Source organism: Centroberyx gerrardi, chromosome 22 (genome assembly GCF_048128805.1).
Source record: "Centroberyx gerrardi isolate f3 chromosome 22, fCenGer3.hap1.cur.20231027, whole genome shotgun sequence".
Lineage (NCBI taxonomy): Eukaryota > Metazoa > Chordata > Actinopteri > Beryciformes > Berycidae > Centroberyx > Centroberyx gerrardi.
Genome location: NC_136018.1, coordinates 6397439 through 6425060, shown reverse-complemented (window position 1 = coordinate 6425060; position 27622 = coordinate 6397439). Strand labels below are relative to the sequence as shown.

Sequence of the window (27622 nt, the reverse complement as noted above, 5' to 3'; positions counted from 1 at the left end):
GGAGGAATCAGAGGAGAAGGGGGTGAAGGGTTAGGGAGACGGATGGGGGATCACTTCACAGAGATGAGAACAGGAGGACGAGGAGGGATAGGGATGAGAGATAGGGAGAAGAAGGGAGAGGGATCAATTGAATAGCAGGGATGAAAGAGGTGTAAAGGAGAGGTGGGGTGAGGGGTTAGAGTAGGCATGAGGATCAAGGCCGGCCCCAGAGAGAGAGAGAGACGGGAGGGGAGAGGGGTTTAGTCGGCCAGGCCATTGATCGTTGAAGCCTCAGGGTCAAAACGGGGTGACATACAAACAGCATTCCTATGTTCTCCTTTAGTTTCCCATATTCTGCGTCAAATCCATGTGTGAACTGATGGTCTAATAAAGCCGTTACACACAACTTAGTCTTTGTTCCTTTTAGGTCATTCGTACGGCATGTGGGGCGTTTGTGGCGCATGCTATGTACCCACAATGTCCTCGTTTTGAATCTGGCCCGGGACTTTTGTCACATGTCACCCTCTCTCTACTGTTAACTATCAAATAAAAGCAAAAATGGCAACAACAAAAAATCCAGCATATGTATATGATCATCAGTGTGATTTATTTTGTGTTTTGACTGGAGGATCTGAAGGGAGACATTTTTAAAGTGCTTTGCATATGAAAAGCATAACTCTAAGCCATTCCTGACCTGGACCCTATTCCATCTTTTCCCATCATGTTGGTTGATTCTGACCCAAATCTCATCAATAGCTTCAATATAGAGCTATTTACATCTTGCTTGCCTGGGTGCGCCGCTCTCCAATACAGTCCTAACGGGCCAACGAATAGGCCAATACTCTAAAAATCAACCCCAAAAGCACCCAAAGCATGTTTTTCCAACATATCGACGCTCGCTCTGTAATGACAAGCAAGACTGAAGTCGCTCTATAGTGAAGCAACTGACGGGATTTTGGTCAGGATCGATCGGTGTGATGGAAAAAGATGAGAAAATACGGCTTAAGTCGAGAAAAGTTATACTTTAAAGGAAAGTGGAAATTCAACTGAGGTGTATTGTACTTCTAAATAGGACATAAGCACACGTGTATAACTGCAGCGTTACCTACCTACTGTGTGGCCTCAGCAGGTTGGCCTCAATAGAAAGGATGTCCTGTTTCTCTGTGCCTGACCTCCTCTGCCTGTCTCTCCTCCTCAGTGGAAGCAGCGGGGGCAGCAGCAGCAGGGAGAACAGCGGCAGCAGCGGTATTGGCATTCCCATCGCCGTGCCTACACCCTCCATCCCCAACTCTGGACCAGGTGAGCCTGACTGCTGCGGCTTATGCAGCGATGCATCCCATAATTTGGTATTCTGCATTAGGATCAGACACTTATATCGATTTGGTGATGTAACAGGTCGATATTGGCCTTTCAATAAAGAACAGATATCGGGCAGTTGGTCTTGCCGTTTTAAAGTAGGTGATGGTATGATTTGACTCGACTAGCGTCAGGGGAGAAATTCTGTAAAGCTGCTAACCCACCTGAGCATTTGTTTTAGTGCTGTTTCAGAAACTTTTCTTCCCAGGCAAGAATACAATTATGGGGGAAATGCTGAATACTTGTAATTCTTAGATTGGGGTTTTTTTGGCATGAAAATGGTCAAAGTTATGTATACAGAATATCATCACAATATATCTGTTATTTAAAATACTGTATATGGCAACTCCAATCCAAAAATATCGGTATCTGCCTTCAAAAACCCTTATCAGTCAAACCCTATTCTGTGTGTCCTGTGTGTAAAATGAGGCAACGCTCTTGTTAAACAGTGACAAGAGACAATGATGAGCCTGCAGGGTTATGCTGTTTGTGTACATGCACATAGTGTACATGTGTGAGCTTCAGCCTTTGTTTACATTTGTACATACATCAGACAGTAGACAAACTACTACATACCACATTGTCTTTAGTGTAAAGTATGTATCTTATATATGAAGAGTGCCAATCCAGAATAAAAAAAACAACAATTATGTGTTATTATTAAAGTTACTAGTTCATTAAAGACATTTGCTTACAAAATTGGGACATTTTAGATGATATAATCACTTTGGTTGCAACAAACGTCAGGAAACAACATACAGACATACAGTAAATGTATTCATATATATGTATATTCTAATAATAGGCATCACTTGACAAGGTGTAAATGTAAATGTGCTATTTGCGGGTAGTGATTTGAGACTACACTACGCAAAGCCTATGTTTACCAGACAGGGATTATGCAGGCCCATTGTGTTCTAAGCACAGCTGATTCTCTATCCTACTCTGTAAATAGGCCAAGCTGCGTTAGGCCTGCTGCTTTATAGTGGAACAGTAAGGCCCACATTACACCACACACAGGCTTCATTCAGTATCGCATTAAACCATACACAAGCCTCACATAGTACTGCGTTTAACTTTTGCAAATGATTTAAACGGAACTGAAGAAGAAGTAATTTAGTTTTTTACGTAGCAGCTGTTCTACCTCGGCTCCATCCTCCGTGGAGCCATGATCAGGCCGGCAGCGTAGGACTTAACTGCAGCTCTCCCTGCAAGCTTGTCACCATGGCAACGCTCTGTTCATACCCGAACCACAAAAGGAGCGCGTCCAAGTATGTGTGAAACATTCTCCCGGCCCCCGAGGGTTCTTGAATAAAGTGATGTGTCGTTATGTAATAGCGTAGGGGGTGCAGGAGGCTGACGGCGCTCCCGCTCCATTCAGCCTCAAACGCTCACTAATGTATCGGCTCCGACCGACTCGTTTCAGTCCCGTCCATGTCCGCTCCCCCGGGGGCTCCTCCGCCTCCCCCGCCCCCCCCCTCCTCCTCCTCCTCCACCTGCTCCACCTGCTCCACCTGCTCCACCTCCTCTGCCCGGCCTCAGCGCCCCGGCGGCAGCATCATCCATAGGTGAGACTCCTCGGGCCACGAAGGCAGCTTCCGTCTCCTCTGCTGTCTGGACGGCGGACAATCGGCAAAGCTACTGTCATCTGCTCATGGCGGGGGATGCATGGAGAGCGGTGTCTGTGTGTGGCGGGTGTGTGTGGGTGTCCGACAGCTTGTACACACTGCGAGCAACTTGACTGATGGGTCGCTTTATTCTGATCAATTGTGATTGGTGCGAGAGGCTCTGGTTGCATCTACCAAGTTTACCAAGAAAAAGTAGCTATGTATTTATATTTTTAGCTGCTTTGCTTTTGCCTTTCATTACATTACATTATTTTGTTGAGTAAACATAGCAAGCACTAATTAGGTAGCATTAATTGAAAATAGATAAAACAAAATGACTTGAGAGGTTGCCATCAAACCCAAACATCCCTGGTCGCTCAGCTCTGTAGGAAAATAATGGACTTCCAGTGACTTGTTGATCATGTTGCTTGCAGTGTGAATGCAACTTATACTGTGTGCACATGTGTGTTGCAGCTTGTGAAGAAGGCTCTGGCCTTTCATTGTAATCACAGTTCAGTAATATCTCTCTGAATGCTCAGTGGTGCTGCTGCTGTACTTCTCTATTCCTCCTCATCTACTATATTAGCTCTGTAAAGAAGTCTCTAATGAAACTGCCTGTTGTTGCCAAAGGCCAAGCAAATCTGAAATTTAGTCTGCAGAATTGTTCAAATTGGAAATTTACATATGACCTCGAGCTAATGAAATATCAAAGCCTATTTGCTATCCTGGTTGACAGAGTCAATGATGAGATCTACAGTTTACATTCAAGAATTATCATTTAAAAAACTGTAGGCCCAGATACTGTGCGGGCAGAGCACAGGCCATGTTTATACAGTTCAAATAAGAAAACATACAAAATTAATTTGCCCTAAGGGGTTTTTAGAGACTCCTTCACTGTTTTGTTTCCTTTTCTATTTCCCAGAAAAACGGTTGTGGTTAAAGCTGCATTAGGCAAGACTTTTATGTGAAGGTACAGCAGTCTTATCAGCCTAAATCACAAAGCAGGGCTGCAACAGAGAAGAGCGTCCCATCCCCACTAACTGGCAGGAAATGTTCATGCACAAGAAGTGATGAATCAAAACTCGTGAAATACAAAACAGAGATTTAGGTCCAAAACAGAGATTTTGCGGTGTCTACTGATGTTGCGTAGTCCAAAAGTCCAAAAAATTCAGTTAACCTCAAACATTTAATATTGCCTAGTGCAGCTTTAATTTACATGGGGTGTTGACTCTGAATCATTGGGTGGTATATATTTGATTTACTGTCATATTTCTGCAAGGCTGAACTGTATCCAGCTGTTGTAAAAACTATGTGTGTACTGTTTATCTGCTTAAAACACTTAAAACACTGAAGACGAGCACTTGAAACATGCACATTTTATCCTCAGGACATCAGTGACATATTTCAGCTGTAATTACTTCTGCCAGTGACAAAATGCAGAAGTTTGTTTGATGGTTTGTTTGCTCCTGTGTTCCTCTGAGTCCTCACTTCCTCTGGTTCCACCCATCCCTATCTAAGAGCCGGGCCTCTCCTGAGAGAGAGCTTCTGTTATCTGGCACTGCAAACGGGAAATGCCCAAGTAGAACAAAATAAATCTTTCTATCTCCCTCCCCTTCTCTCTCTCTTTCTCTCTCTCTCTCACACACACACACACACACCTGGCTCAATGGTTGTAAATCCAATCCAAATGTTGTGAGGTGTTTCTTGTGAAAATGCTGATGTGAAAGAGATGATGTGGTTCTAAGAAATGGATTCGTCAGTTGTTGCCCTGCTGTGAGTTAAATTTGCACCGAGGTAATGATGTATGATATCTGCGCTCTGTCTTCGTCTCTTGTGATAGTTCAGCTGGTCGTACAACATTTATAATCATGTCTTTGAAAAGTGTGTGACGGGGGGAAAAGTTGGTTTTTTACTATCGATTCATTTGAATTCCGCCGAGCGATGGTCAGAAACCTGCAGGATCCGCCCGAGGGCAGCCCAACCTGCCGCTGCTCTCGCTTCCTCTGCTCGCTCAATCCTTTTTCCCCCTTTTTCCTTCGCTGCGTTTCAAAAGAACCGAGCGCATGTGATGTGCCGGTTGTATTCAGAAAGCCTGTTGGGAGTCTGTTGTTTTTCTGTTGATTTTACCCCTTGTGAAATACAACTGTGTAACACTGCTATCAAACAGAAATCCCTATTTTGCTTTCCTAGCTTCCCTCCTCTTTCTGATTGGTTGTTGTTGTTGTTGGTTTCTTCTCAACAGGTTTGGGGCTCTAATCAATATTTAAACAATCAAAATATATCTTAATCCTCTTACTGATTCATATTCTGGGCCCTTGTTTTCCTCCCCCTCCTTGTGATTCTCATCCCCTTTCTACCTCCTCTCTAACTCCCCCTTCCCTCTTTGGTCTCCTCTCTTCCTCCCTGTCTTTGGGTGGTTCTAGCGGTGGCCCCCGGCCCCGGTCTGGGCCCTATCCCCATGTCCCAGTTCGGCACCATCTCGCGGCAGATCTCGCGGCACAACCCCTCCAACTCCTCTGTCTCTATGGTTTCGGCCACGGGCACGTACCGCCGGGCGCCGTCCGTCACTTCCCAGTTCTCCTTGCAGCAGCAGCAGCAACTACAGCAGCAGCAGCAGCAGCAGCAGCAGCAACAGCAGCTACAGCAACAGCAGCAGCAGCAGCAACAGCAGCCTCATATTAATGGAGGCACTCCTGGTTATGGCCAGAACTCAAGTAAGACCCTTCTGTCTCCAGCTCCCCAGCCCGCTTTATAGGTTATATACTGTCACTAAGGCACATAACCTCACACTCTACAAGTCACATTTCTCACAAATCCTGCACATTCACATACTAAAGCAAGCTAACCTTTACAGCGGCAGACAAGCAGCTCATATGCGAAAGTCTTAGTCATTGCTTTCAGAAGGTCAAGCTTGTATTCTTGACACAATTATTGACTTTCCCCTTTACTCCGAAAGTGCAGGTTAAGGCTTTTTGTCCAGCAGTGGGATGTCTTTAGTATCGACGCAGAAAGCCTCGATACAATGCAGACGATCAATATGGAATCACAGCTTTTTGGCCTCACTTAAAAGCATGATCTGAACTTTTCCTTGTAAAAGGCATTGTACATCATAAGGGTTTTGTCTCCACCAAAGGCCGTCTGTATATACTCAACTCTAACTGTCGTCTAAATTGTAGTGTCTGGGCTCCACAAGGTGACCAGCAGCCTAGAGGTGCACCGACTTAAGCACAGGGTTTATTTTTGGGCTTTTGTCCTGGCCTGCCATCCTCAGCCTTGACTCTGTTGGTAGGATGTATCGTCTATATCTGGACTGCTTCTCAGTGTCCCAAATAGAGCTCAACAATTAGTTGAAAAAAATCGAAATCGCAATATGAACTTCTGCAATTTCCAAATCGCAGAAGCTGCAATTAATTGCTTAAGAGAGAGGGGCGTCCAAAATGGATTTCTAAACAAGGTGTTTTAGAGCTGCAGGTAATCTTTGGTCCATGAATCAAGTACAATATTGGTGAAAACCTTTCATCATACTCAAACTCAGTAAATCCTGCACACTGACATCTATTGGTTTTTTTTAACAAAATCACTTTTCTCTAAACGATTCTAAAGTTCGAAAAAATGTATGACAAGAAAAAATTGTGATGAGGTGAATCGCAGTTTAAATCCCAATTGCAATATTCTGTCAAATAATCGCAATTAAGATTTTTTTGTCAGTATCTTTCAGCGCTAGTCCCAAACTTTGGTGGTGTTCAAATGTCCTGGAAAAGCCACAAAAATCTGAAAAGAAATGGATGGAAAGCAATGAGAGCAATTTAAATCGTGGCCTGCTACATCAACCTGCATTGTACTCCCTGTATCTTTTTGTTCCACATTTGAATAATCTGTTTCTGACCCGTCCACCGTCTTTACTTTACAAATATACTGTTGATGCAGTTCAGGTAGATAACAGTTAACAGGGCTGAAGGGAGCTCAGTGGCCTTACCAGGGACTAGGGTTGAGGGTGACGGATGTTCATGGCAAACAGCGCCACCTTCTGGTCGTGGACAGGCAATTATTTCCCTTTGGATTGATTCAGGAGAAGTGGGAAACGCCTGAATGACAACAATCAAACACTAATCCCGACTGGGTTTATCCTTCTCTGTGGTCTCTGTGACCTCCAGACAGCGCGGGAAATCTCATCACGGCCGCTGACGTCACTGAACTTTACACGCTTACCACATGTGTGTCTGATCTGTGTCACGTCACTCTGTCACATCACATGCAAAAGCTCACACCTCTGGCGTTTAACGCGCGTTTCTTCGGTTTCTCTGTCAGTATTGTGTTTGCTTGGGATCGGGGGTTCACTCCTTTAACTGTCTTCTGTAAGTTCTTGGTGACTGATTAGCTCTCTCTCTCTCTCTTTTTCTCTCTCCCTCTCTTTCCCTTTCTCTGTCTGTCTGTCTTTCTTTCTTCTGCTGGCTTTCAGTGTCTATCGCTCCCCCTCCTCCCCCCATGCCCCAGCTGACTCCACAGATCCCTCTGACTGGCTTTGTGGCCAGGATGCAGGAGAGCAGTAAGTGCAGAGGCCAGACACACTTCCCACCCTTATCTGTGTCCCACCACCCCCATTTCCAGAAACACCCAGCATGCATTGTGCTTGTTCCTCCTCTTTCCCTTCTGTCTGTCGAGAACAATTTGTACCACCCTCTAACAACAATTAGCTATTTAAGACGGTGTCTCATAAGGTCAAGGTGTCTTATCAAGGTTTTTTTTTTTTTTATGTAACTTGGAAGCATCTTTATTCCTTGAGCTACAACCTAGAACAGTTTGGTTTCTGTTTCTCAATAGCAATAGAGCTTTAATTCCTATTAAAGCAAAATACAAAGCTGCTGGAATAATCTAGTGCCTGGCAGTAGAAGAAAGTATTGTGTGCTGTGTGATGCATAAATCTCTCCTTTATTGGTTTACATTTATGAATGTTTCTTTTAAATTATGTGTAGGTGAAAACCAGCTGAGATATTGTTGAGGCTGCCACCTACTGTACATGTCTGATATGACTCAATTTAATGCAATTTTATAGTTGATTGAAGCTCGTTATTCAAATGCTGAACATACTCGCAGCACTTGAGGTTTGAGCTGAGGTGAATGACGGGTGTTTGGGGGGGGAAAAAGTGCAAAAGGTCACTGCAGAACAGGGTTTAAGAGAAGATGGGACTCCCTGCTGCCCCCTGCTGGTACAATACTTGCAGTGCTGCTGGGATATACAGTATTTCCTTACAAAAAGCAGTTTGAGATGTCTGTGGTTTACAATTAGGAATAAGGTTTGATGCAGTTATTGTGTTAGATGAGGTATTGATATTTTGAACAGCTGTTTATCATAGTGATCTGTTGTGTTCGCTGTCATACAAATTCTCTAACCGACTACGTCACTTACTAAACAACATGACCCAGCACAGCAGCACATGATAATCTTAGGAAGATAATGTAAGAGAACACAAATCCCGTGCAAATCCCTCTTTCTGTATGTGCGTGCATGAACACCGCTCCACAGCCACAAACTACATGAACCACTTAAGAGGCTTTAACATACTGCATGTTATCCTGTTAAGTGATCCAGAGGAAGTCTAACAGTGAAGTCTCGGATGCAAACCGGTTACCATGAATTAATTCGTCGAAATACCTGACGTACACACGCATGTTTCGCATGTCCCCCGCCTTCATTTTGCATGATTCAGCCGCCTCCTCTACAGCCAGGGCTTGGTGGCATGCGCAGCCCAAATGTTTTGACCGGGCCTTGAGGTTTTTCTCGAACCTGACCGGGAAAATCTCTCGGCCCCACTGTGCGTTCTACTCGTTTGTAATCTTGTTTTTTTTGTAATCTCGCTTTCTCTCCGTCTACTCCTCGTCGTTCACCAGTTGCAGATACTCCCACCCCTCCTCCCCCTCCGCCTCCAGATGACTTGCCCATGTTCGACGACTCTCCTCCGCCTCCGCCGCCTCCTCCGGTGGATTATGAGGAGGAGGACGCTGCTGTCGTTCACTACAACGACCCCTACGCCGACGGAGATCCACAGTGGGCCCCCAAGAACTACATTGAAAAAGGTGTGTCCAAATTTTGTTTATATAGCACATTTCATACAACAGTGTGCTTTAGCAACTTGGTTAAAATAGTTCAGGGCCATGAAAAAGAAAGCCAGTAAGAGAGACAAGATGACCAACATCATAAAGGGAGATGAGAACAAACCCTAACCCAACATTTAAAAGTGTATAAAGTATAAACACTTATGTAAAAGTAAATATATATATGTAATTCAGAGGCTATTACAAAGGCAGGAGGCATAAAAGCTAAACGCTGCCTCCCCAGCCATCTTGGTTCTTGCTGTTAGGAAAGTGAAAAGTGCAGTGTCAGATGATCTGAGGCATCTGTTTGGTTCGTGTGGAACAAGCGTATCGGATAAATAAGTCAGTGCCAGACTGTCAGGAGATTTAAAAACCAATAGAAATAATTTTAAAATCGATTCTGGACCTAATCAGAAGCCAGAAAAGACCAAACAGCTTAGAAATTTCATGATTCAGTGGGGATAGTTCATCCAGTGGTACTTTGCTATCAATGCCTTCATGCAGAGCTGTCAACTTTGCTCGAGTCCCAACTCAGTCTTAAGTCTTGAGGCACAAGTCTAAATGTAGAACAGCAAGTCAAGTCAGAACAAATCAAGAGTCCAGTATCAATTTAATATCTTAAAGAAAACTAAATATCTAGGACTTTTCAATGCAATATGGTTTTAATAGGATAAAAACTTGGTAAGAGCATCATGAGTTTGATTTCTATAATCAGTTTCAACTTCAATAAATTAGTCTGCTGGAACAAATCTCATCACTTTCAATCTAAGTCATTTACACAAACACAAGATCTTTTATCGAGACTTTAGAAACTTTCAAGTCAAGTCCCAAGTCACCAGAACCCAAGTCAAGTCAAGTCTCAAGTATTCTCTTTATGCATCAAGTCTCCAGCAACTAAAATTGACTCGTCCAAATCATGTGACTCGAGTCCCCACCTCTACTTTCATGTCTCTTATACCTGTGATCGTCTCTGCTCTCTTTCCTAACCTTGTCCTGAAACGCACTAACATCCCCCCCCCCCCCCCCCCTCCCTCTTCGCCTGATCAGTGGTCGCCATCTACGACTACGCCAAGGACAAGGACGACGAGCTGTCCTTCATGGAGGGGGCGATCATCTACATCATCAAGAAGAACGACGACGGCTGGTTCGAAGGCGTCTCCAGCGGCGTCACCGGCCTGTTCCCCGGGAACTACGTGGAGTCCATCATGCACTATGCCGACTGAAGGGGACCCCGCAGTAACACAAGTCTATTTATTCAGTCACATCATATCCGCTGAGAGACTGACGGAAATGACAGCAGATCTGACTCCTAAGATGTGTAGACAAAACCGTATGATCTTCTTTTTTGATATGACAGAATGTTCTTTCCCTTACCGATTGCAAATAAATGAAAAAGTAATATCTATTTAGTTTATTTTTGGTGTTATATGGGCGGGTGGGGGACGTTTATGGAAAATGTAAAAGAAAAATAAAGTTTCTAAAGAGTTGGACTGCCCACTTGCTCACACAGGTTGTGGTCTAGGGATTTTTCCAAAGACGAGGGCGACACAGCTGAAGGATATACGACGTTCTTGCCTGGATTTTGAAATGGCCATCGCTAATTCATTGTGCATTAAAGAGTATTAGGCTTGATGGAACAAATAAAATTCTAATGTTACGTATGCACCTTCAGTGAAAGTGTTAGTACTGTCAATTGTATATAATGTGAGCTGCAGCCACTTGGGTTTCTGTTAATGTAAATTCAGTGAATGTCGATTTTTTTTTATTTTTATTTTTTTTAAATAAGCAGTCTGCCCGCCACACGGATGTGATATGTCCCCAGTTTAGGATTATTATTCTGTCTTGGATCAGGTTTTCCACCAAGTTCCTCCTCTCAACTCCATAAGCCTCATCTGCTCTGAAAACAAATGCAGGTGGCTTATCAATCTTTTAGCAAATTAAAAGAAATTGTGTATCGTATTTTGAAGGCAAACGAGTTACTCCTGAAATTCAGTCTTGGCGTTAAAAAGCATGCAAAATTCTAAAAGATATATTGTAACCTTAAGTTTATTGCCATTATTGCTTCCATTATGTTGTAAATGTATACACCCTTTTGGTTCTTTTATTATACTGTTGAAATCACTGAATTGTTTAGACTCAGAAGTCGTTTGTGAACTTCATGTGGTCTTCATTTTCTAAATGCTGATTTGCATCTGAACATTTTAAAATCATGAAATTGAATTTTTATTTTTGTTTTTTTTACATCTTTACATACATTTAGGTCACAATTTGAAAAGGCTTGACGAGAGAACACATTCCATTTTTGACCATTTTGGCTTAATATCTAACGTTTTTTTTTTTTTTTTTAAAGATTGTGTCACATCACTGTTATTAACTTTTTACTAATCCACACAAAATCTGTAGATAGTCAAAAATCCGTCGGTTAATAAGGACCCATCTGGTGACTGGCATTAATGGACTGTGGTTATGATGGATGGTAGGTGGTAAGTCATGCAGTGTTACTAGACTGGACTTGTCATGCCTAACACTGCCGTTTTACAATTCAGATACATTCAGATACAACGGAGACCAACGTAACAACTCGTATACCTCCTCAGTCTTCACACAGCAACAATGAACTGCTATGGGTTAGGTTTCATAACTCAGGTCTAGAAATCAATCTCGATGCCATTTCACGTTCTTTCATCGCCCCTCTGACATGCACACATCAGGTTTTTTTTTAGTAACAACATGACTTATCGTTTGTTTTTTTTTACTTTTGAGGTTGGGAGTTTTTCCAAATGCAAAGTGAAGTCAGGAGTCTTTATCCTTGCAAACATTAACTGTGTCACCGTTTACCGTTTCAGGATATTGCAGCTAATGCCTTGATATTTTGTCTGTTTGCTTTAGTATATCCAACAAAAACAATTAAGTGTTCCAGCTCAATTTCATGGGTAGAAATATTGAATCGTATCTCTCTCTCTCTCTCTCTCTGCCCTTAATTTGTATATATAATATGTTAATTGAAAAATTAATGTACAGTCTTTTATAATAAACGATTCTATGTACAACAGGCATGGTTGTGGTCACTCGGCAATCAAAAAAAGGAACAGAGCCTCGACTTTAAAAAATACTTTTTAATTTAATGCGAGTACATGATCACTGTGGATGTTAAGGCCTTGGCTGTTATAGGTCACTTTTCATTACAGAAGTATCCTCATAACATTTTGCATTTTTATACAAGTCAACATGACAAAACACATGACTTTTGGCCTATAAATGGTGCGGACGGATCTCTCAAGTCATAACACAGATCCACACATACACACCAATGACAGTGATGCTCTTCCATCTCATTTGGAATTACATAGACTCTGCAACGCCGTCACACCCCAGCACTAGCAAGACATGAACTGTATTGAGTTACAGTTACAGTTAGCTGGTCTGAGGTGTGGGAGGCAGCTGCATTTACAGTACTATATGCAGTGACAGTCGTGTGAAGTCGTGGTTTTCAGTGCGATCTGTCAGTCGTGATACCGGTCCAACCCCTCACTATGATGCCATTTAGGAAATTTGAAGTTTCAAGTTAAAAACCCCATGAAATGCCATCTTTACTTCCTGTTGAAACAGGATGTTGGGGCGGGACATAACGCAGTGAGGTTGACCAGTTGGTTTTGTTTAGGTTTTCCAGGTCAATTTCTTTTTGATTCTTCTTCTTGATCTAATTCATACTGTATAGTCTGCTTCTTCTTTTTTCTATGAAGTAGCTCCGTTGTGAGCGAAGCTAGGCCGCTGTATTTCTGCCTCTCCCGCCGCGTTCTCATTCCAAAACAGCCCGAGGGACAGAAATTTATCCTTCAATAATTCTGTCTGTTTTCCGACAGATGAGTGTGGCTGCGGCCTAAACCGATTGAATATGAGTCAGGGAGAGAAAGGCAGTTTTATTTGATGGGAGGGGTGGAGGAGGGGCGGGATTGTTTTATTGGTTAGAAATGTATATTTATGCGGTCACCATGAACGATGCGCTGTTTTCCAGGAAGTAAAAGTAATGGGATTTCATTTCATGGGGACTTTAAAAAAGAAGTTGCATTGAAAACCACTTATACATATGTGTCATATCATTCATTTGTTCAGTAAACCGCCCTCTCCCCGCCCCCATGTATATTTTGGAGAGGGGTGGAGAGAGCCATGGGTCAAGTGAAACAACAGATCACAGTTCAGAGGGACCCCTGCATGTTGTTTTGATCCCCTTGCTCTGATTCTGGCAGTTAAGTGTTTTTCCTTTTAAGTCACAACGGTAACAACATCGCTGTGCTGCTCAATTTAGCCACAGTTGGCACTAAAACCAGCAGCAGGGGTCCTTCCGAAACGAAGCAGCAACGTAACCAACACCCACCGCTACTCTCCCCTTGTTTGCCACGAGTCCGACCCCAACCAGGGTGGGAGAGCGGGGTGGAGGGGCTGGGGTTCGTGTACCACAGGTAGCTGCCTGAAGTGAAGCCTGTGGGCGGAGGATCACTTGTCTCTGGTGAGCACCATCTCAGTGAGCCTGATGAGGGCGTCTCGCTCCGCGGAGGGTCTGAGCATGCTGACCTGCCTGATGGCTTCCTGACAGTAGCGCCGGGCCAGGTAGTGGGTCTGTTCCACCCCGTCGCTCTGAGGGAGAAGAGAGAGCAGACAACAGGCAGAGTGCTCAGATCACAGTGGATTTCACATTTTTTTCATTGTTTATCCAGAGAACTGAGCACACAGGTTCTTTTCCAGCAACACCCTGCTTTTCATTCACACAGTTACACACAGTCCCATCAGGGAAATGCCCAGTAAAAACACAGGTTCAGAATCCCCAAGATTTTTTATTGTGAGGGTAATTTGCACTTTTTTTGCACCTCAGTTGCAGTCAGCTTTTCATCATATTCACCAAGACATTTATGCAAATAGCTGTGCGCTGAGTGACTTTACAGGTCCATGAGTTGCTTTGCATCTAAAAACCTGACCAAATGCTTTTTAAATACAAAGCATGTTATGGGTTACTATTAAAGTTATGAGTCACATTAAGACATTTTCCTTTCACAATATGTTATTGAGGATAGAACCATCTGTGTTTTCGAAATATTGATACATTTTCAGGTTGCAACTTTTCCCAAAAATGTACAGTAAACTGTATTTAAGACCTTTCTAGGCTTTGAATTTAGATGACTCAGTTTATGATTTTAAGAACCAGCAGACCTTCATCTTGTTGTATTATTGGTCTTACCTGGAGAACATACTGCCAGGCTCGATCTACATCTCCTTTAGAGCTGAACCGTCTCATTATCATCGCGTGGAGCTCAGGAAACTGAAACAAATTTAAAACAAATGAAGTTAAACACTGAGCTAAGTCAGACTGAAGCATGGTGTGTGTGTCTGTATGATCTAGGAGCTTGTTTCACATGTGTGCAGTATCTATGAATAGGAAGACACTGTGGAGCACAGCCATCTGGACACTAGTATTCCCAACCCCAAAATAGATATCCCCTCTCTCTATCCTCTTTATCCTGTTCTTGGGCTGAAATAAGCTGCACTGCACATCTCAATATGATCACCTGACATGCCAACAACGCCAAGTCTCACCTGCTGACAAGCGAAGAGGACCGGTCCGGTGGCCAGACCCAGTTTGAGGTCCGCGGCCGACGGCTTCCCCAGCTGATTGGCACACGATGTGAAGTCCAACACATCATCCACCAGCTGGAGGACGGACAGAAAGAAACCCATGTTATAATGTCATATACTTCACCAGATAGATCAATTAAGAAGCAATTATCAATACCATTACGGCCTGGATTCATTCCAAATGTACTGAAAGAGCCATCCAGCAGACGAAATCTTTGTTATTCCTTAATGGAGCATTGGGTTTCACTTATCAAATGAATAACAGATGGCTGACATGATTTAGCTGATAAGAAATACAGACAACAATAGATGAGAAATAAGACTCCAGCAGTCTGCTAAAAGGAATTACCTGAAATGCAATGCCAACATTCTTCCCATATTGATAGGCTATTTCATGGACTTCAGGATCAGAATTAACCTGAACCGATACCTTGAATGGAGGAGGAGAGCCAGTCAACAAAAAATTTTAACGTGCGGGAAACGAGGCTTTTGTCAACGTCGGCGTTATTTGTGTGGAGATAGAACGTACATACTGCTTTACAACTGTTTGCGATAAGGCTCGCCGTCTTCTTGAAGGTTTTCTCGAGGTAGTGCTTAAATCTCTCGTTCTCGTTCTCCTTTGAACCTAGCTGCATGAATTCACCTGGGAGGGACAGTCATCATGGATTAGGGAACTGTGTTTTTTATATGGGCAGAAAGACATCTTGTGAAAATGTAATAGTTAAAGCTGCACTAGGCATTTTATGTAGAAATACACCGGTTTTATCAGCCTAAAATCACAAAGTGGGGCTGCGATAGCGAAGACTGTCCCATCGCCACTAATTGAGATTCGCCCTATTTGCCCAAAATCACTCTCTCGTCCCTTTGGTATCCTTTGGTATAAAGTATCCTGTGTGCAGTTTACCGATGTCACATAACAGGATTTCCGGTTAATGAAGTCCAAATTTTTCAAACTGTTACCTCTTGCATTTGGAGCCGCCGATGTGCAAAAGTTGCCTTGTGCAGCTTCAAGTATAACTTTTCACTGATGAAATTCACAAAATGATATGAATGATTTGAGTGCTGTACCTCGCACCAGGTCCTCTATGATCTGTGACATCACTGATACCACTGTGTTGCTTCCGATACGGGCCATCACCATGGAGGCAGCCGAGAGGATGAAATCTCCTGCCAAGATAGCCTGGAAAGTAAAAACTACACTTAGTCATTCCGAGCGTCAACAGTGTTATCGGTGTCATACAAATACTCCAGAGCAACGTCATTTGAAGAAAATATAAGCCTTTTCACAAGGAGAAAGCATGCGGATGTCTGTTTTAGGAATTTAACTGACGCTCTTATGCAGAGCGGCTTACAATGAGTTTAACAATAGCACGGGCTCAAATTCCAACTTCACCAACATTACAATCAATAGTCAGGAGTGCGTGAGTCAGAGCCACGGCACCCTGACAACACATTGCAGTCAGGTGAAAACCTTGTGTCTTGTAACCTTGTATGTAGAAGAACATGCAAATCCTTCAAGTGAAGTGAAAACATAAAAATCACCTAAATTGGAGTTACAACGTTTTCACATTTTCCTGAATTTCCCCAAGGGGATCAATAAAGTGCTATCTTATCTTATCTCATCTCATCTCATCTCATCTTATCTCATCTCATTTTATCTCATCTCATTTTATCTCATCTCATTTTATCTCATCTCATCTCATTTTATCTCATCTCATCTTATCTCATCTCATCTTATCTCATCTCATCTTATCTCGAACAAGGAGAACAGGTATTAAAGTGTTTTCTGAATTAAGGTGACAGCAGAGTAAACTTGCCGGGCCGGCTTGCTAGCTACCGATTTAATTTCCCACACCTTTCTTTCGCCCCACACATCGTTGATAGTGTTCTTCCCCCTCCGCTTGTCCGATCCATCGATGACGTCATCGTGCACCAGGCTGGCAGTGTGAATCATTTCTGAGATCATAGCTATGGACCTTTGCCCTGGGAGCAAATCTCTACAGAGACGAGAAAGAGAGACGACAAATTGCGGGAAGTCAGGTGAAATAACACAGTGGATCACGCTTCATATAATAATAAAAAGAGCTATCACAGGGTGCGGTGCCAGTGTGTTATCCCAGGTCACTTGTGGATAGTTGTGTTAGGTATGTAAACGGTGAAACGGTAAATATTTCTTTGTGATCAGTAGGTCTACAGCGAGCACATGTTGCCTGATGTCTCACCCGTCTCTGTTGCTGTGGATGTTGAGCGCCCGGGCCATCAGGACAACTATCATTGGTCGGAAGGCTTTGCCCTTCCCATCAAAGTAGTAGTCACACAGGGACTTCAGCTCTGCTTTGGACACTAACAGCTCCTGTGCAGCACAGAGGAACAAAACACACCTCTTTTAATTCTTTTACAATCAAGGTCAGACATTAGCACCCGCCAAGCGCCAAATGCCGGTTTGTCTTGATGGATAAATCAGTAAGAGTCAGTCAGTCTGTTGCAAACTCTGACCTACTGCCCACCATGCACTCTCTCTGACAGTGAGCCAGTCAAACTTCTGCAAATTTTGGTTCCCCTTTCTCTGCTGCCTGGATGCTTAACTAGCCTAACATTAGTTGAAACTTTACACATTATTTCCACATAGCAGGTGTGAGGTCACCAAGAAGAAAGGAGCAGGTATTTTTTTCCAGTTTACCAGGCCTCAAAAAGTCAATTTCGGTCAAATTTGGACAATTTAATACAATTTCAGAAACAAGGCATATGAGGAATGAAGCTAAGAGCATGGCATAACTGAAACCAAAATGAGGATTTGATGATATGAAACCAAATGAGTTTTAATTTTTATACAATAAAGCAATTTTATATTTATATTTATTTAGTTTTATATACTACTTTGCACAAATACTTTATACTACTTAACCACCTCTATAATTTTGTATTCGTTTATGTTTAATGTTTAATTTGACCTCTGGGAGCAACCCTCCAAGTCGAATTCCTTACGCAAATTTACTTTAATTTTTATTCTGATGATGAAATACGGGAATGCGACTACCTTTCTGATGTCATCGTATAAATGTGTCAGGTCTTTCTGAGCTAGTGTGAAGGGGTCTTTCAGCTTCGCATCGCTGTGTATCCTTCTGCAACAGCATAACTGTGGTGTGGGGAACAGCAGCCTCGATTTGTGCCTGGGGGGGTAAAAAACATACAAACAGTAGGCGTCATTGAAAAATAAGGTGACCAATACGACAATGTACAAAAATATAGTAGTATAGTAGTCTATGGCTTTAGGCTGACCGCATCACAGCTCACCTGGTAAAAGATGAGCTAAAGGTTGAGTTGGTGTGTGCAGGCTGTGCTGCCTGCAGGCCCTGAAAGGTGAAATAATGACACCAATGAATGAATGACTTCAGCTCAACAACAATATTAACCTGGCAGACACGAGTAACACTTGGTGCTCTTGTGGGTTAAGAAATAGTAGTGAAGTCTTTAGGTTTATAGGTTATTCATTGGAAACAGGAATCAAATCTGTAGAAAACTGAGATATTAGCTCTAAGATTGAAAGGCTCCACTGAGGAAAAAAAAGTAAACTCTTTAGCTGTAAGTACAAAGTCCATGGCTCTCCAAGTCGAGTAAGGAGGGAAGAAACTAAACGCTTCAAATTTAAAAAGCCTGTATTGTCATGGCTTAGAGCCAACGCCCTTCGACCATAAGGTCTTTGATGAAAACCTTATGGTCAAAACATGTTGGCGTGACAAGAAAGGCTTTTTGAATTTCAAGCTTCTCTTCCCTCCTTACTGGATTTAGAGAGCGTTAGACTTTGTGCATACAGCTAAAGATTTTACTTTTTTCTCAAGTGGAGGTTTTCAATCTTTGAGCTTGTTATCTCTTTATAAGCATATTAGCCTCTTTGACAAACCAGGTGACAAGAGATTATGTAGCTGCCATTGAGGATAGGTTTATTGACAGATGATGACCATGGGCTATAATTGACCAAACATGCCTATACCAAAACCTAAATGAATGAATGAAGACTTACTCTATTACAGTATGTGGTTATAGGGTTAGGAGGACAGCTGACAAAGTAAATGATAGGGATTAGTGCAATAGTCCTGCAATGTCAAGCGCAGGACTTGACCTTTAAATCCTGAATGCATGCAGCAGAGGAAGCTCTGAACCAGCCGGGACCTTCCCGGGACTACACACCATTCATTTCCACATGTTGAGAAACTATTACAAAAGACAAAATGACAGTTGTATTCAGAGGAAAGGCCGCTGACTGGGCACTAACACAGCCGCTCAAGCCGAGCCGGACTCCCATTCATTGAGACCGACTGACAGCTCCGCGCGGTGTGTGTGACCTTCTTGGGGTTTGACAGTACGCCCTCCCGGCTCGCGCTGCGGCCGGCCCGCCCCGGCTTCAACCGCTAAAAAAAACACACAAAAACTCACCTCGTTCGCCGGTCCCGTTCGTTTCCAAGACGACGCGGAGAAAGAAGCGGGCCTGCCGGTAAAATGACATATGGTTTCAAATAAACTCGTGCCCGTACAGTGTGTACTCCATCTCCGACATTGCCTCCACGGAACCGCCATGTTCCACAGCACGCATCCCAACAGGGACAGGTTATAAAATTGCACAGGAAGCGGAAGACAGTAGCGGGCGACGTATGATGACGTTTCATAACAGGGAACCTCCTTGGGAAGTACTCAGAAACAAGAGAGGATGCTTATAAAAGTAAACTTTTATCGGGAGTGCGGTGGTAGATTCAGACGGTGGTTGTTTTGTAAGCTGAAGATGGAAAATATATCCTACTATTTATCTCTTGGGAAGATTATTTTACATTTTTAAACTAGAAGTAGTAAACTAATAGGACGTAGTGGAGGATAAACCTACCTAAATTCAAGTTACCCACCAGTTTATTCACCTTTTTCGGATTACATCTTTATATGTAAACTCATAGTAAGTAGTTAGTAGTATTAAACTGTTTAAAGTTGCATGAAGATAGGGTCTTTTCAGGGAAGAAAACAACATAAATGAATGCTTTTCTGGAAGTATAATTGATTTGTGTTTGTTTATATTAGTGTTGCCTTATGATGATGACCAACTGAAGGTCGTAGTCCTTTTTATTTGCCACTAGATCACTGCTAATATTGCTGATCAGCTCATTGCCTGTCAGGTTTTCAGGCTGCATTTTGTGTAGTTGCTGACAATGTGGAGCTTCCACAGTATATTAGTCTGTTTTCTGGTAGCAGCGGCCAACTTCAAGCCTGTATATGTACTAGAGTTTTGTGAAAGCGCTGAGCGAGACTGCCACAGTCATGATGACACGGCATCCAGCAGCCAACTGTCCCAACACACTGTCAAATCCAGACTGAACACGAGTTTAGCAAACCACAAACATGACTTGGACCAGTTCAAAGTGTCTTCTAAGAAGCTCATAGGTAAAACTCATTCTTATGTCTTTACAGTTCAGTATACACAGAACAGTACAATATTTTTATACACACAAATAGGGCTGGGCGATATGGTTGAAATCAATATCATGATACTCATAAGGATTTTTGTCGATATCGATATATATATCGCGATATGGCTCTCTCATGCAAATTCGCATGTTCAGAAATCAAATTCATGCTCATCCTGTTGAACTAAATGGTAGTGTTAGGGTGTGATGTCAAACAAAACTGAAATTTTCAAATAATATTCCTACCATACCTCATTTTGTCAGAGTTTTTAAATAAAATTTGCTCATTATCATCAGTTTAGACAGCAGGATTGTGCGTCACGATATCCCAAAATCACCATATGATTCCACTGAAAGACGATAAACGATAATATTGAATTATCACCCAGCCCTACATACAAGGCATGATTTAATGTTGTCACCACTCTTTCTTCTCCGCAGAAGCTTTCCCAGTCGATGAAGTTGACGGCAACTTCGTCCGCACGGTAAAGAACTGCATTTTCTCCAAATCTGTTCCGACACCGCTGAAAGGCCCGCTAAGACTCGCAGCAGTTTCTAAGGTGATGTTGTAACATTATCCAGCTTTTACTGTGTGTTAGAGTGCAGTGAAATAACAAAGGAAACTCACTTCTATCTCCCTGAAATGATTGATTTGTCTCAGCAGGATGTCATTGAGGGTATCTTAGATTTGGACGTTGCTGTCACCCGTTCAGATGATTTCCTGCATTATGCCAGTGGAGGTAGACTGCTGCCAGGATCTGTCCCTCTAGCACACAGATATGGGGGTCATCAGGTACGGTTTGTCTTGAGATTTTACAGTTAGAATAGGTGTTGTTGTTATCTTGCATTTATTTAATGAAATGTCCTCTTTGGGAATTATTCATGAATACAACTCTCCATCTCCCTCTTCTTGAATAGTTTGGTTACTGGGCAGGTCAGCTGGGAGATGGCCGGGCACATTCCCTTGGTCAGTATACCAACAGGTGAGTGTATTTTTAAATCTTTCATATACTGTATATAAGAAGCTGTTCTCTTGTTGAAGCCCTAACTTATTCTCGTTTCGATATGTGCCATTTTGCAGGAAGGGAGAAATATGGGAACTCCAGCTTAAAGGCTCCGGGAAAACGCCATACTCAAGGTATGTTGCACCTTTTTCTCCTCTTCTTCTTCTTTCTTGATTGATCTTCAGTGTGGCCTCTACAGTATCTTGCCCTACTGGGGTGACAACTTCCAAGAAAAAGTCTGTAAATGTATTTGCTGTTACACTGCAAAAACTGACAGCCTTGTTAAGTTATTTAATCTTGTATCCAGACTTATCAAGCATATTTTAGGATTTTTTTTTGTGTGAAATCATCTTACTGCACTGGCAGATAAAAAAATTTTTCATGATAATATAACTTGTTTCAGGACATTTACTTGGTAAAAGTGAAATTGTCTTGGAGAAAGTGTCTTGTTTCCAGATGATTTCTTGAAAGAAGTCATATTGGCATGTATCAAGTGAAATTTAATGAAATTTGCAAGATTATCTGCCAGTGCAGTGAGATAATTTGACTAAAAATATCATGATGGGTCTGGAAACAAGATAAAATCACTTGACACCTTGTAATTTTTCTGCAAACACTGAAAACACGTGTTCTTTTAATCTTGTATTCAGAAAACATTTATGTTGTATATTTTTTGGCTCAGGTCTTTCATCACACCTCTTGGTTACATTATGGATAGACTGTCTCCTAGCGTGGCTATGTTGGTGTATCACTTCTTAAGTTGTTTCAAATGAATTCAACTTGTTTTGTTTCACTTTGTTTAAGTGTTTGACACAAGATTATTTGTCTTGGTGCAAGTGAAATATATTGAGAACAAAGGAGATTTTAAAGCTGAAGTAGGCAACTTTGGCGGCTTCAAATGTCAGCGAGAAGTAACTATTTAAAAAATTTGAACTTCAATACCCAGAAATCATGTTACGTGACATCAGTAAACTGCACACAGCATGCTCATGTTTACCAACCCGACCGGTCTGTGATGTCTTATGACAAAGGATACCAAACACCAGATACCCGATTCCATACCCGGATCTACAGGGTCTAAGTTAAGGGGGATGGGGCGCTCTTCTCTTGTAGCCCCAGTTTGTGATTTAGGCTTATAAGGCAAGTGTATTCTTAAATATAAATCCTTCCTAGTGCAGCTTTAAAATTCAAGAATAAATGCAAGACAAAAACACACTCTTGTTTTTCATTTGATATACTCTGTACCCTTGTCTGACTCCGTCTTAAACATGCATGTCACCGCAGGTCTGGAGACGGTCGAGCTGTGATCCGCTCCTCAGTCAGGGAATTCCTGTGCAGTGAAGCTCTGCATTCCCTGGGCGTTCCCACCAGCAGAGCTGCAAGGTGAGAGGGATGGAGGTGAAGAAATGATGGCAGACAGGCCTAATATTTCCTGTCTGTGCAAAACAATTGGGCCTAATGGTGAATCAAGAGACTGTTTATAATCCATGTATAAATATTGAAAGACTGGAGTTGCGGGTTAGATAGATGATTAGAACCAGGATTCTTTCAAAATTCCATAGTTTTTGCAGAGCTTAATTTCTTGACTGGATTTGAAGAATTTGGTGAGTGTTCAGTAAGATGTATATTGATAGCAGCTGGGCAATATGACAGCTAGGCCGTATCACTCTATAGCTGAAGATGTTCCTTCACAACCAGAAATATCAATATGGCAAAAGACTGGGACAGCTAGAAGATATTTTCCCATACTTTACCCAACTTTTTGTCCAATTCACAAACTTTTCAAGACCTGGAAATGATCAAATTTGTTTTCCAGACTTTTCCAGACCTGCGTTTTTCCGATCCTGTAGAGCAGACAGGCTCAGTAGAAGACCGTTCTCCCTGTTAACATTCATATCTCTGGAGGAAGATCTCATCAGCCATGAAGCTTGATAAACTAAGATGAACTACCTACTTTGAGATTTTGACGGCTGGTAAAGTGTATTTGACGCCTGCAAAAGGGCAAACGTGTTTTGGAAGGAATTTTAATCTAGGAGCCAGGAGCGTGACGTTCTCCTGACCTTTTGATTGTTTTGTTGAGTCGTTACTGTGTTTGAGCTGATAATGTGTTATCGCTTTTGTTTCAGTCTTATCGTAAGTGAGGAGCCAGTATTGAGGGATCAGTTCTACAATGGCAATGTGAAGACAGAGAGAGGTACTGCAAACTCGTGCAAAAATACTCCAAAACTTTGATTTTATTCATGCACTGTTCCATTTAGTTTCTCATCATATATGGTATCATTTACAATGACTGTTTCTATTATCCGTTCCATAGTAGTTGAATGTTTTCTCCATTGACATGATCTGCATCACAGTTGAGTATTTTGGGTTTTATCCCCAGGAGCTGTTGTTCTCCGGCTGGCCAAGTCATGGTTTCGGATCGGATCGTTAGAAATCTTGGCTCAGTATGGAGAGTTAGATCTCCTGAGGTTAGACCGGTCGCTTTATCAGATTCCTTTAGAAATTCAGTGACTGTTTCATGCTATGGCTTCCCACTGCGTATACTGTGACATATAATGCCAATTTATTGTCCTGTTGCTTTTAGAAAACTGTTGAACTTTGTGATTGAAGAACATTTTCCTTCCATCAATTCAGCTGACCCAGATAAATATTTGGTGAGTCATGAGAAAATTATGTAATTATTATTCTTTTTTTATTTGGGTTAACAAAGAAAATAATATACAAAAATAAGACACCTTCCCTCTACCCTAGACTTCTTAAGTCAAACTATTAAACATAAGCATACAGTGAGTTCAGTACCATTGATGTGAATAAGTAATTGGAAAGAGGCTCTCAACAATTCAGGTTGCCATTGTTTTTCTTCCATTTTAAGTTCATGCTAAAGTTGAATACACAATACAGTAGCTCAGTGGCCATAGTGACTATGTAAGTTGCCTGTAAGCATTATACTGTATATTATGACTTCCTCACTGTTGCATGCTGTGTGTTTTTCTAGGTGTTTTATACCATGGTGGTAAATGAAACGGCTCATCTGATTGCCCAGTGGATGTCAGTTGGGTTTGCACATGGTGAGAACCCATTTTTGATGATTATTTTATCACGCAGCTTGTACCGACCTCTACTGATATCTATTGTGTGTTAACAACAGGTGTGTGCAACACAGACAACTTCAGTCTCCTGTCTATCACCATTGACTACGGACCATTTGGCTTCATGGAGTCATATGACACTGGTATGTCCAGTGTAGTCTGTCTGTTTTTTATATCATTTAAAGTTGCTTTCATTTTCCTTTCCTCTCTTTCTCCTGTTTTTAGCGTCTTTTGTAAAATATCAAGCGGAGTGTTCTTGCTCTCTGCAGATTTTGTCCCGAACACGTCTGACGATGAGGGGAGGTACAGCATCGGAGCTCAGGCCAACGTCGGCCTGTTCAACCTGGAGAAGCTGCTCGCGGCTCTTAGTCCTGTGCTCACCCTCAAACAGCGGCAGGGGTAAATATACCATGATATTGATTTGTCTTAAAGGGGCATCAAGTAATCTATTACCTTTATCGACCTCTACTGGTGACAAGTAGGAATTGCAACAACATTGATTGAACTTATTACCTCCTACACAAGTGGATTGGGAGTGTCTTGAAATTTCAATGAGTGGGGTTTTTGTTCCAAAACAGAGAGTAAGGGCTAGAAAGTGAGTTTCGCAAGCCAGAAGTCTCAGCACCTGCAAAGCAATCGTTAAGTCATTGGTATTGATTGGTATCAACGACCCTGTCAACCCCCTGCAGATACTGTATATTGTGGCCATTTTGTGCTATGGTGCAGTAAAAATCGTACTTATTGCCCCTTTAAATTAAAGATAGTTTCAGTGTAACGATTAGCCTAAATTGATATCTCTACTTTCTTTGTCTTCTTCTTTCTTTGTCTTTGTCTTTGTCCAGGGCTAAAACTATTGTAAAAGGATACTTTGATATTTACCAGATGAGGTAAGCTCCATGTGACCGTGTTTATCTTTCTCTGTCTTGTCCTTTATGCTATATCACAGAATCTACTGCATTAAACAGTAATGTGTTAGTGCTACTTTCTAACCTCATTAGTGTATTGCAGGTTCCACCAGCTGTTTAAGGCGAAGCTGGGGCTTCTTGGTGAGGAAGAGGCTGATGGCTATCTCATTGCATTCCTGCTTAAGGCAAGTAATCTGCATGCTTACTTTAATGGCTGACAGTTCATCTTAGTCTATCAAAGGAAGTTATTCTTAGTGGCTGTTTACATATGGTATTTGTTTCACTGTGCATCCCTAGCTGATGGAGGACACACGGTCAGACTTCACCATGACCTTCAGGCAGCTTAGTGAAGCTTCAGCCCAGCAGCTTCACAACAGGGACTTCACACAGGTAAATAACCCTTGAAGTGGTAATCTGCGATATCCGTGTTTTGATTTTTGCAACATCTTTGATTATGAGCGCTCATTGCTGTGGTGTTACTGCACTGCACTTCCCAGAGATCGCCTGTCAGTCAAACAGTGTGTCCGGTACTACTGAATCGAGATAACTCTTTTCTCTGTATCAGATGTGGGCTCTTGATGACCTGTCGTCCCACAAGCTCTTCTCTGATTGGCTCAGCCTGTACCTGCTCCGGCTCGGAAGGTAAGCTGTGATGTCAGGCCTAGTCCCAGTGAGTTTCATATGCTTTGATGAGAAGTGTGGAAGAAATTAAGCTTTGATCATTTATATGTATTAAGTATATCATTCTTTCTTTAGTGTGTATGTGTTTGCAGAGTGGAAAAGTACTGAATCCTTCATGCAACTTCATGAAACTCACACATAGTACCCCAATTGTTACATTTTCAACCCTCCCCTATCCACTCCTTCTACTACTTCTTTGTACTGAAAATCATATTTGTATCATTTTTTTCTGCTTCTCTATTCAGAGAGCAAAGAACCTGCCACCAGCTTGCATCTTTGTTCTCTCTGTGCACGTATAAACTTCTGTATCTACAAGAGACTGAGACTCGGCCTGATTATTGATATCACTGATTCAGTGATTTCCTTTATTCAAAAGAGACTGCAGAATATTTGCTTCAACAAGAAGTATATGAAAAGTTTGCCCAGGAAGATCCTATTTTTGTGTATGAAAAGACTATATTCCCTCATAACCCTTTGTATATGGATCATAAGGATTTTGGTTAATATAGTTTATAAAATCAGTTTATGGATTTTGATTGTTTTGTGTTTTTTTTATCTATTCAGGCAAATAAATGACTGTGATGAGGATCGTCAGCGCAGAATGAAAAGTAAGCCACAAAATGGACATGGGGATGTTGATTACCATTCAACCATGACAGATTTGAGTATTAGAAATCTGATTTATTGTCATAGTGAGGCATTCATTTTTACAAATGGCTGTTTTGTGATGATGTTTTACCTTGAAATAACAAAATGGCTATTCATCTTGTCTAATTTTCATAATTCCTGCAGATGTAAATCCTAGATACATACTGAGGAACTGGATGGCGGAGTCAGCTATCAGGAAAGCTGAGATCAATGATTTTTCTGAGGTATGCAAACGACAATATTTTGTTATTTAGAATCCAAACCAGAAGCAATGACCCTTTACATTTCTGTGACAGTTTTTGATGGGGTTTTAGCAGCATATCCTGTGTCCGTTCATCCCCACTAGGTGGAGCTACTACACCGCACTCTGTCATTCCCCTATGTTACACAAGAGACTGCAGAGGAGGCGGGCTATGCAGCAAGACCCCCACTGTGGTCTAAGAGGTTAAAGGTCAGCTGTTCCTCTTGAGTGACTCCTCAGTGGCAAGATGCTAGATCGAAGAAGACGTATGGCTGAGTTTCTGCGGTGCGTGTGGGACGAGCAGTGTGTCGGAAGACTGAACAGATTTGGTCTGAAATGTCAAGGTTGTGGCTGTTTGTACTTTTGTTCTCTTTAAGTTTACGCTCTGTTTATGGATATGGTGACAGAGAAACTATGAGGAAGACTATCAGAGACAGTTCTCATAGCCACACAAGGGGAAAAGAACTGAAATCTCTCAGTATTTTGCACATAAATATCATATTTTGATTATTAGTGAAGCTTTTTTTCAGCTGCCTACATCATGTAATTCAAGACAGACATCAAAATAAAGACAAAGATGATGCTGCATTGGAAGCAATCATGTTGTAATGAATTTGTAATAGCTTGAATCATGATGCTTTTTGAGGATCCAGATTGTTATATGAGATTTTCTCCTTTTGATGGTATCAGATATTCATAACATCTCCCCCAAACACACATATCATTTTTGAATGAAAACCAGGCTCAGTGTCTGAGGATTGTATAGCATTGCAGAGGAATAACATTGATTGGTTGTGAAATGGAATCCAGGGGGGTGTGGCTTCAGAATTATGTCATATATCATGTGTTTTAAACAGCCAATGGCAGCCGGTTTTCCATGATGACAGCAGGACATGGACCTGTTCATTCAATCCAATAAGAAATGATGTTCAGATGTATTTCTT

General features: G+C 42.0%; 3 protein-coding genes across 6 annotated transcripts in view; 2 read left to right on the top strand and 1 right to left on the bottom strand.

The window, feature by feature from the left end:
- abi1a (abl-interactor 1a) overlaps window positions 1-10812 on the top strand; it is a 49435-nt gene extending 38623 nt beyond the window's left edge. The window contains 7 exon segments of the mRNA XM_071895432.2: window positions 1178-1278; window positions 2762-2847; window positions 2849-2903; window positions 5366-5656; window positions 7402-7488; window positions 8832-9017; window positions 10083-10812. Of these exon segments, the coding sequence (XP_071751533.2) occupies window positions 1178-1278; window positions 2762-2847; window positions 2849-2903; window positions 5366-5656; window positions 7402-7488; window positions 8832-9017; window positions 10083-10258 (982 nt within the window). The 3' untranslated portion in view covers window positions 10259-10812.
- Window positions 10813-12153: 1341 nt separating this feature from the next.
- pdss1 (prenyl (decaprenyl) diphosphate synthase, subunit 1) lies at window positions 12154-19238 on the bottom strand. The gene is made up of 11 exons (XM_071895502.2): window positions 19098-19238; window positions 17958-18016; window positions 17701-17833; window positions 16886-17016; window positions 16519-16660; window positions 15732-15843; window positions 15197-15306; window positions 15013-15093; window positions 14625-14738; window positions 14269-14349; window positions 12154-13670 (listed from the first exon to the last, which is right to left on the bottom strand). Exons 1-11 carry the CDS (start codon window positions 19236-19238, stop codon window positions 13530-13532), a joined length of 1245 nt encoding a protein of 414 aa, XP_071751603.1. The 3' UTR covers window positions 12154-13529.
- A 119-nt stretch (window positions 19239-19357) lies between these two features.
- On the top strand, window positions 19358-27561 carry LOC139908699 (protein nucleotidyltransferase YdiU-like). 4 transcript variants are annotated; one of them, XM_071895489.2, is made up of 19 exons: window positions 19358-20087; window positions 20552-20670; window positions 20775-20903; window positions 21029-21093; window positions 21192-21248; window positions 22399-22497; window positions 23241-23308; window positions 23495-23582; window positions 23699-23768; window positions 24110-24182; window positions 24263-24346; window positions 24473-24602; window positions 25046-25090; window positions 25212-25293; window positions 25406-25498; window positions 25674-25750; window positions 26354-26397; window positions 26582-26661; window positions 26784-27561. In XM_071895489.2, exons 1-19 carry the CDS (start codon window positions 19856-19858, stop codon window positions 26904-26906), a joined length of 1758 nt encoding a protein of 585 aa, XP_071751590.2. In that variant the 5' UTR covers window positions 19358-19855; the 3' UTR covers window positions 26907-27561. The 4 variants fall into 4 exon arrangements, with proteins under 4 accessions (XP_071751590.2, XP_078147503.1, XP_078147505.1 ...); XM_078291377.1 differs by having other exon boundaries at window positions 20772-20903; XM_078291379.1 differs by lacking the exons at window positions 23241-23308; window positions 23495-23582.
- Window positions 27562-27622: the final 61 nt, after the last annotated feature.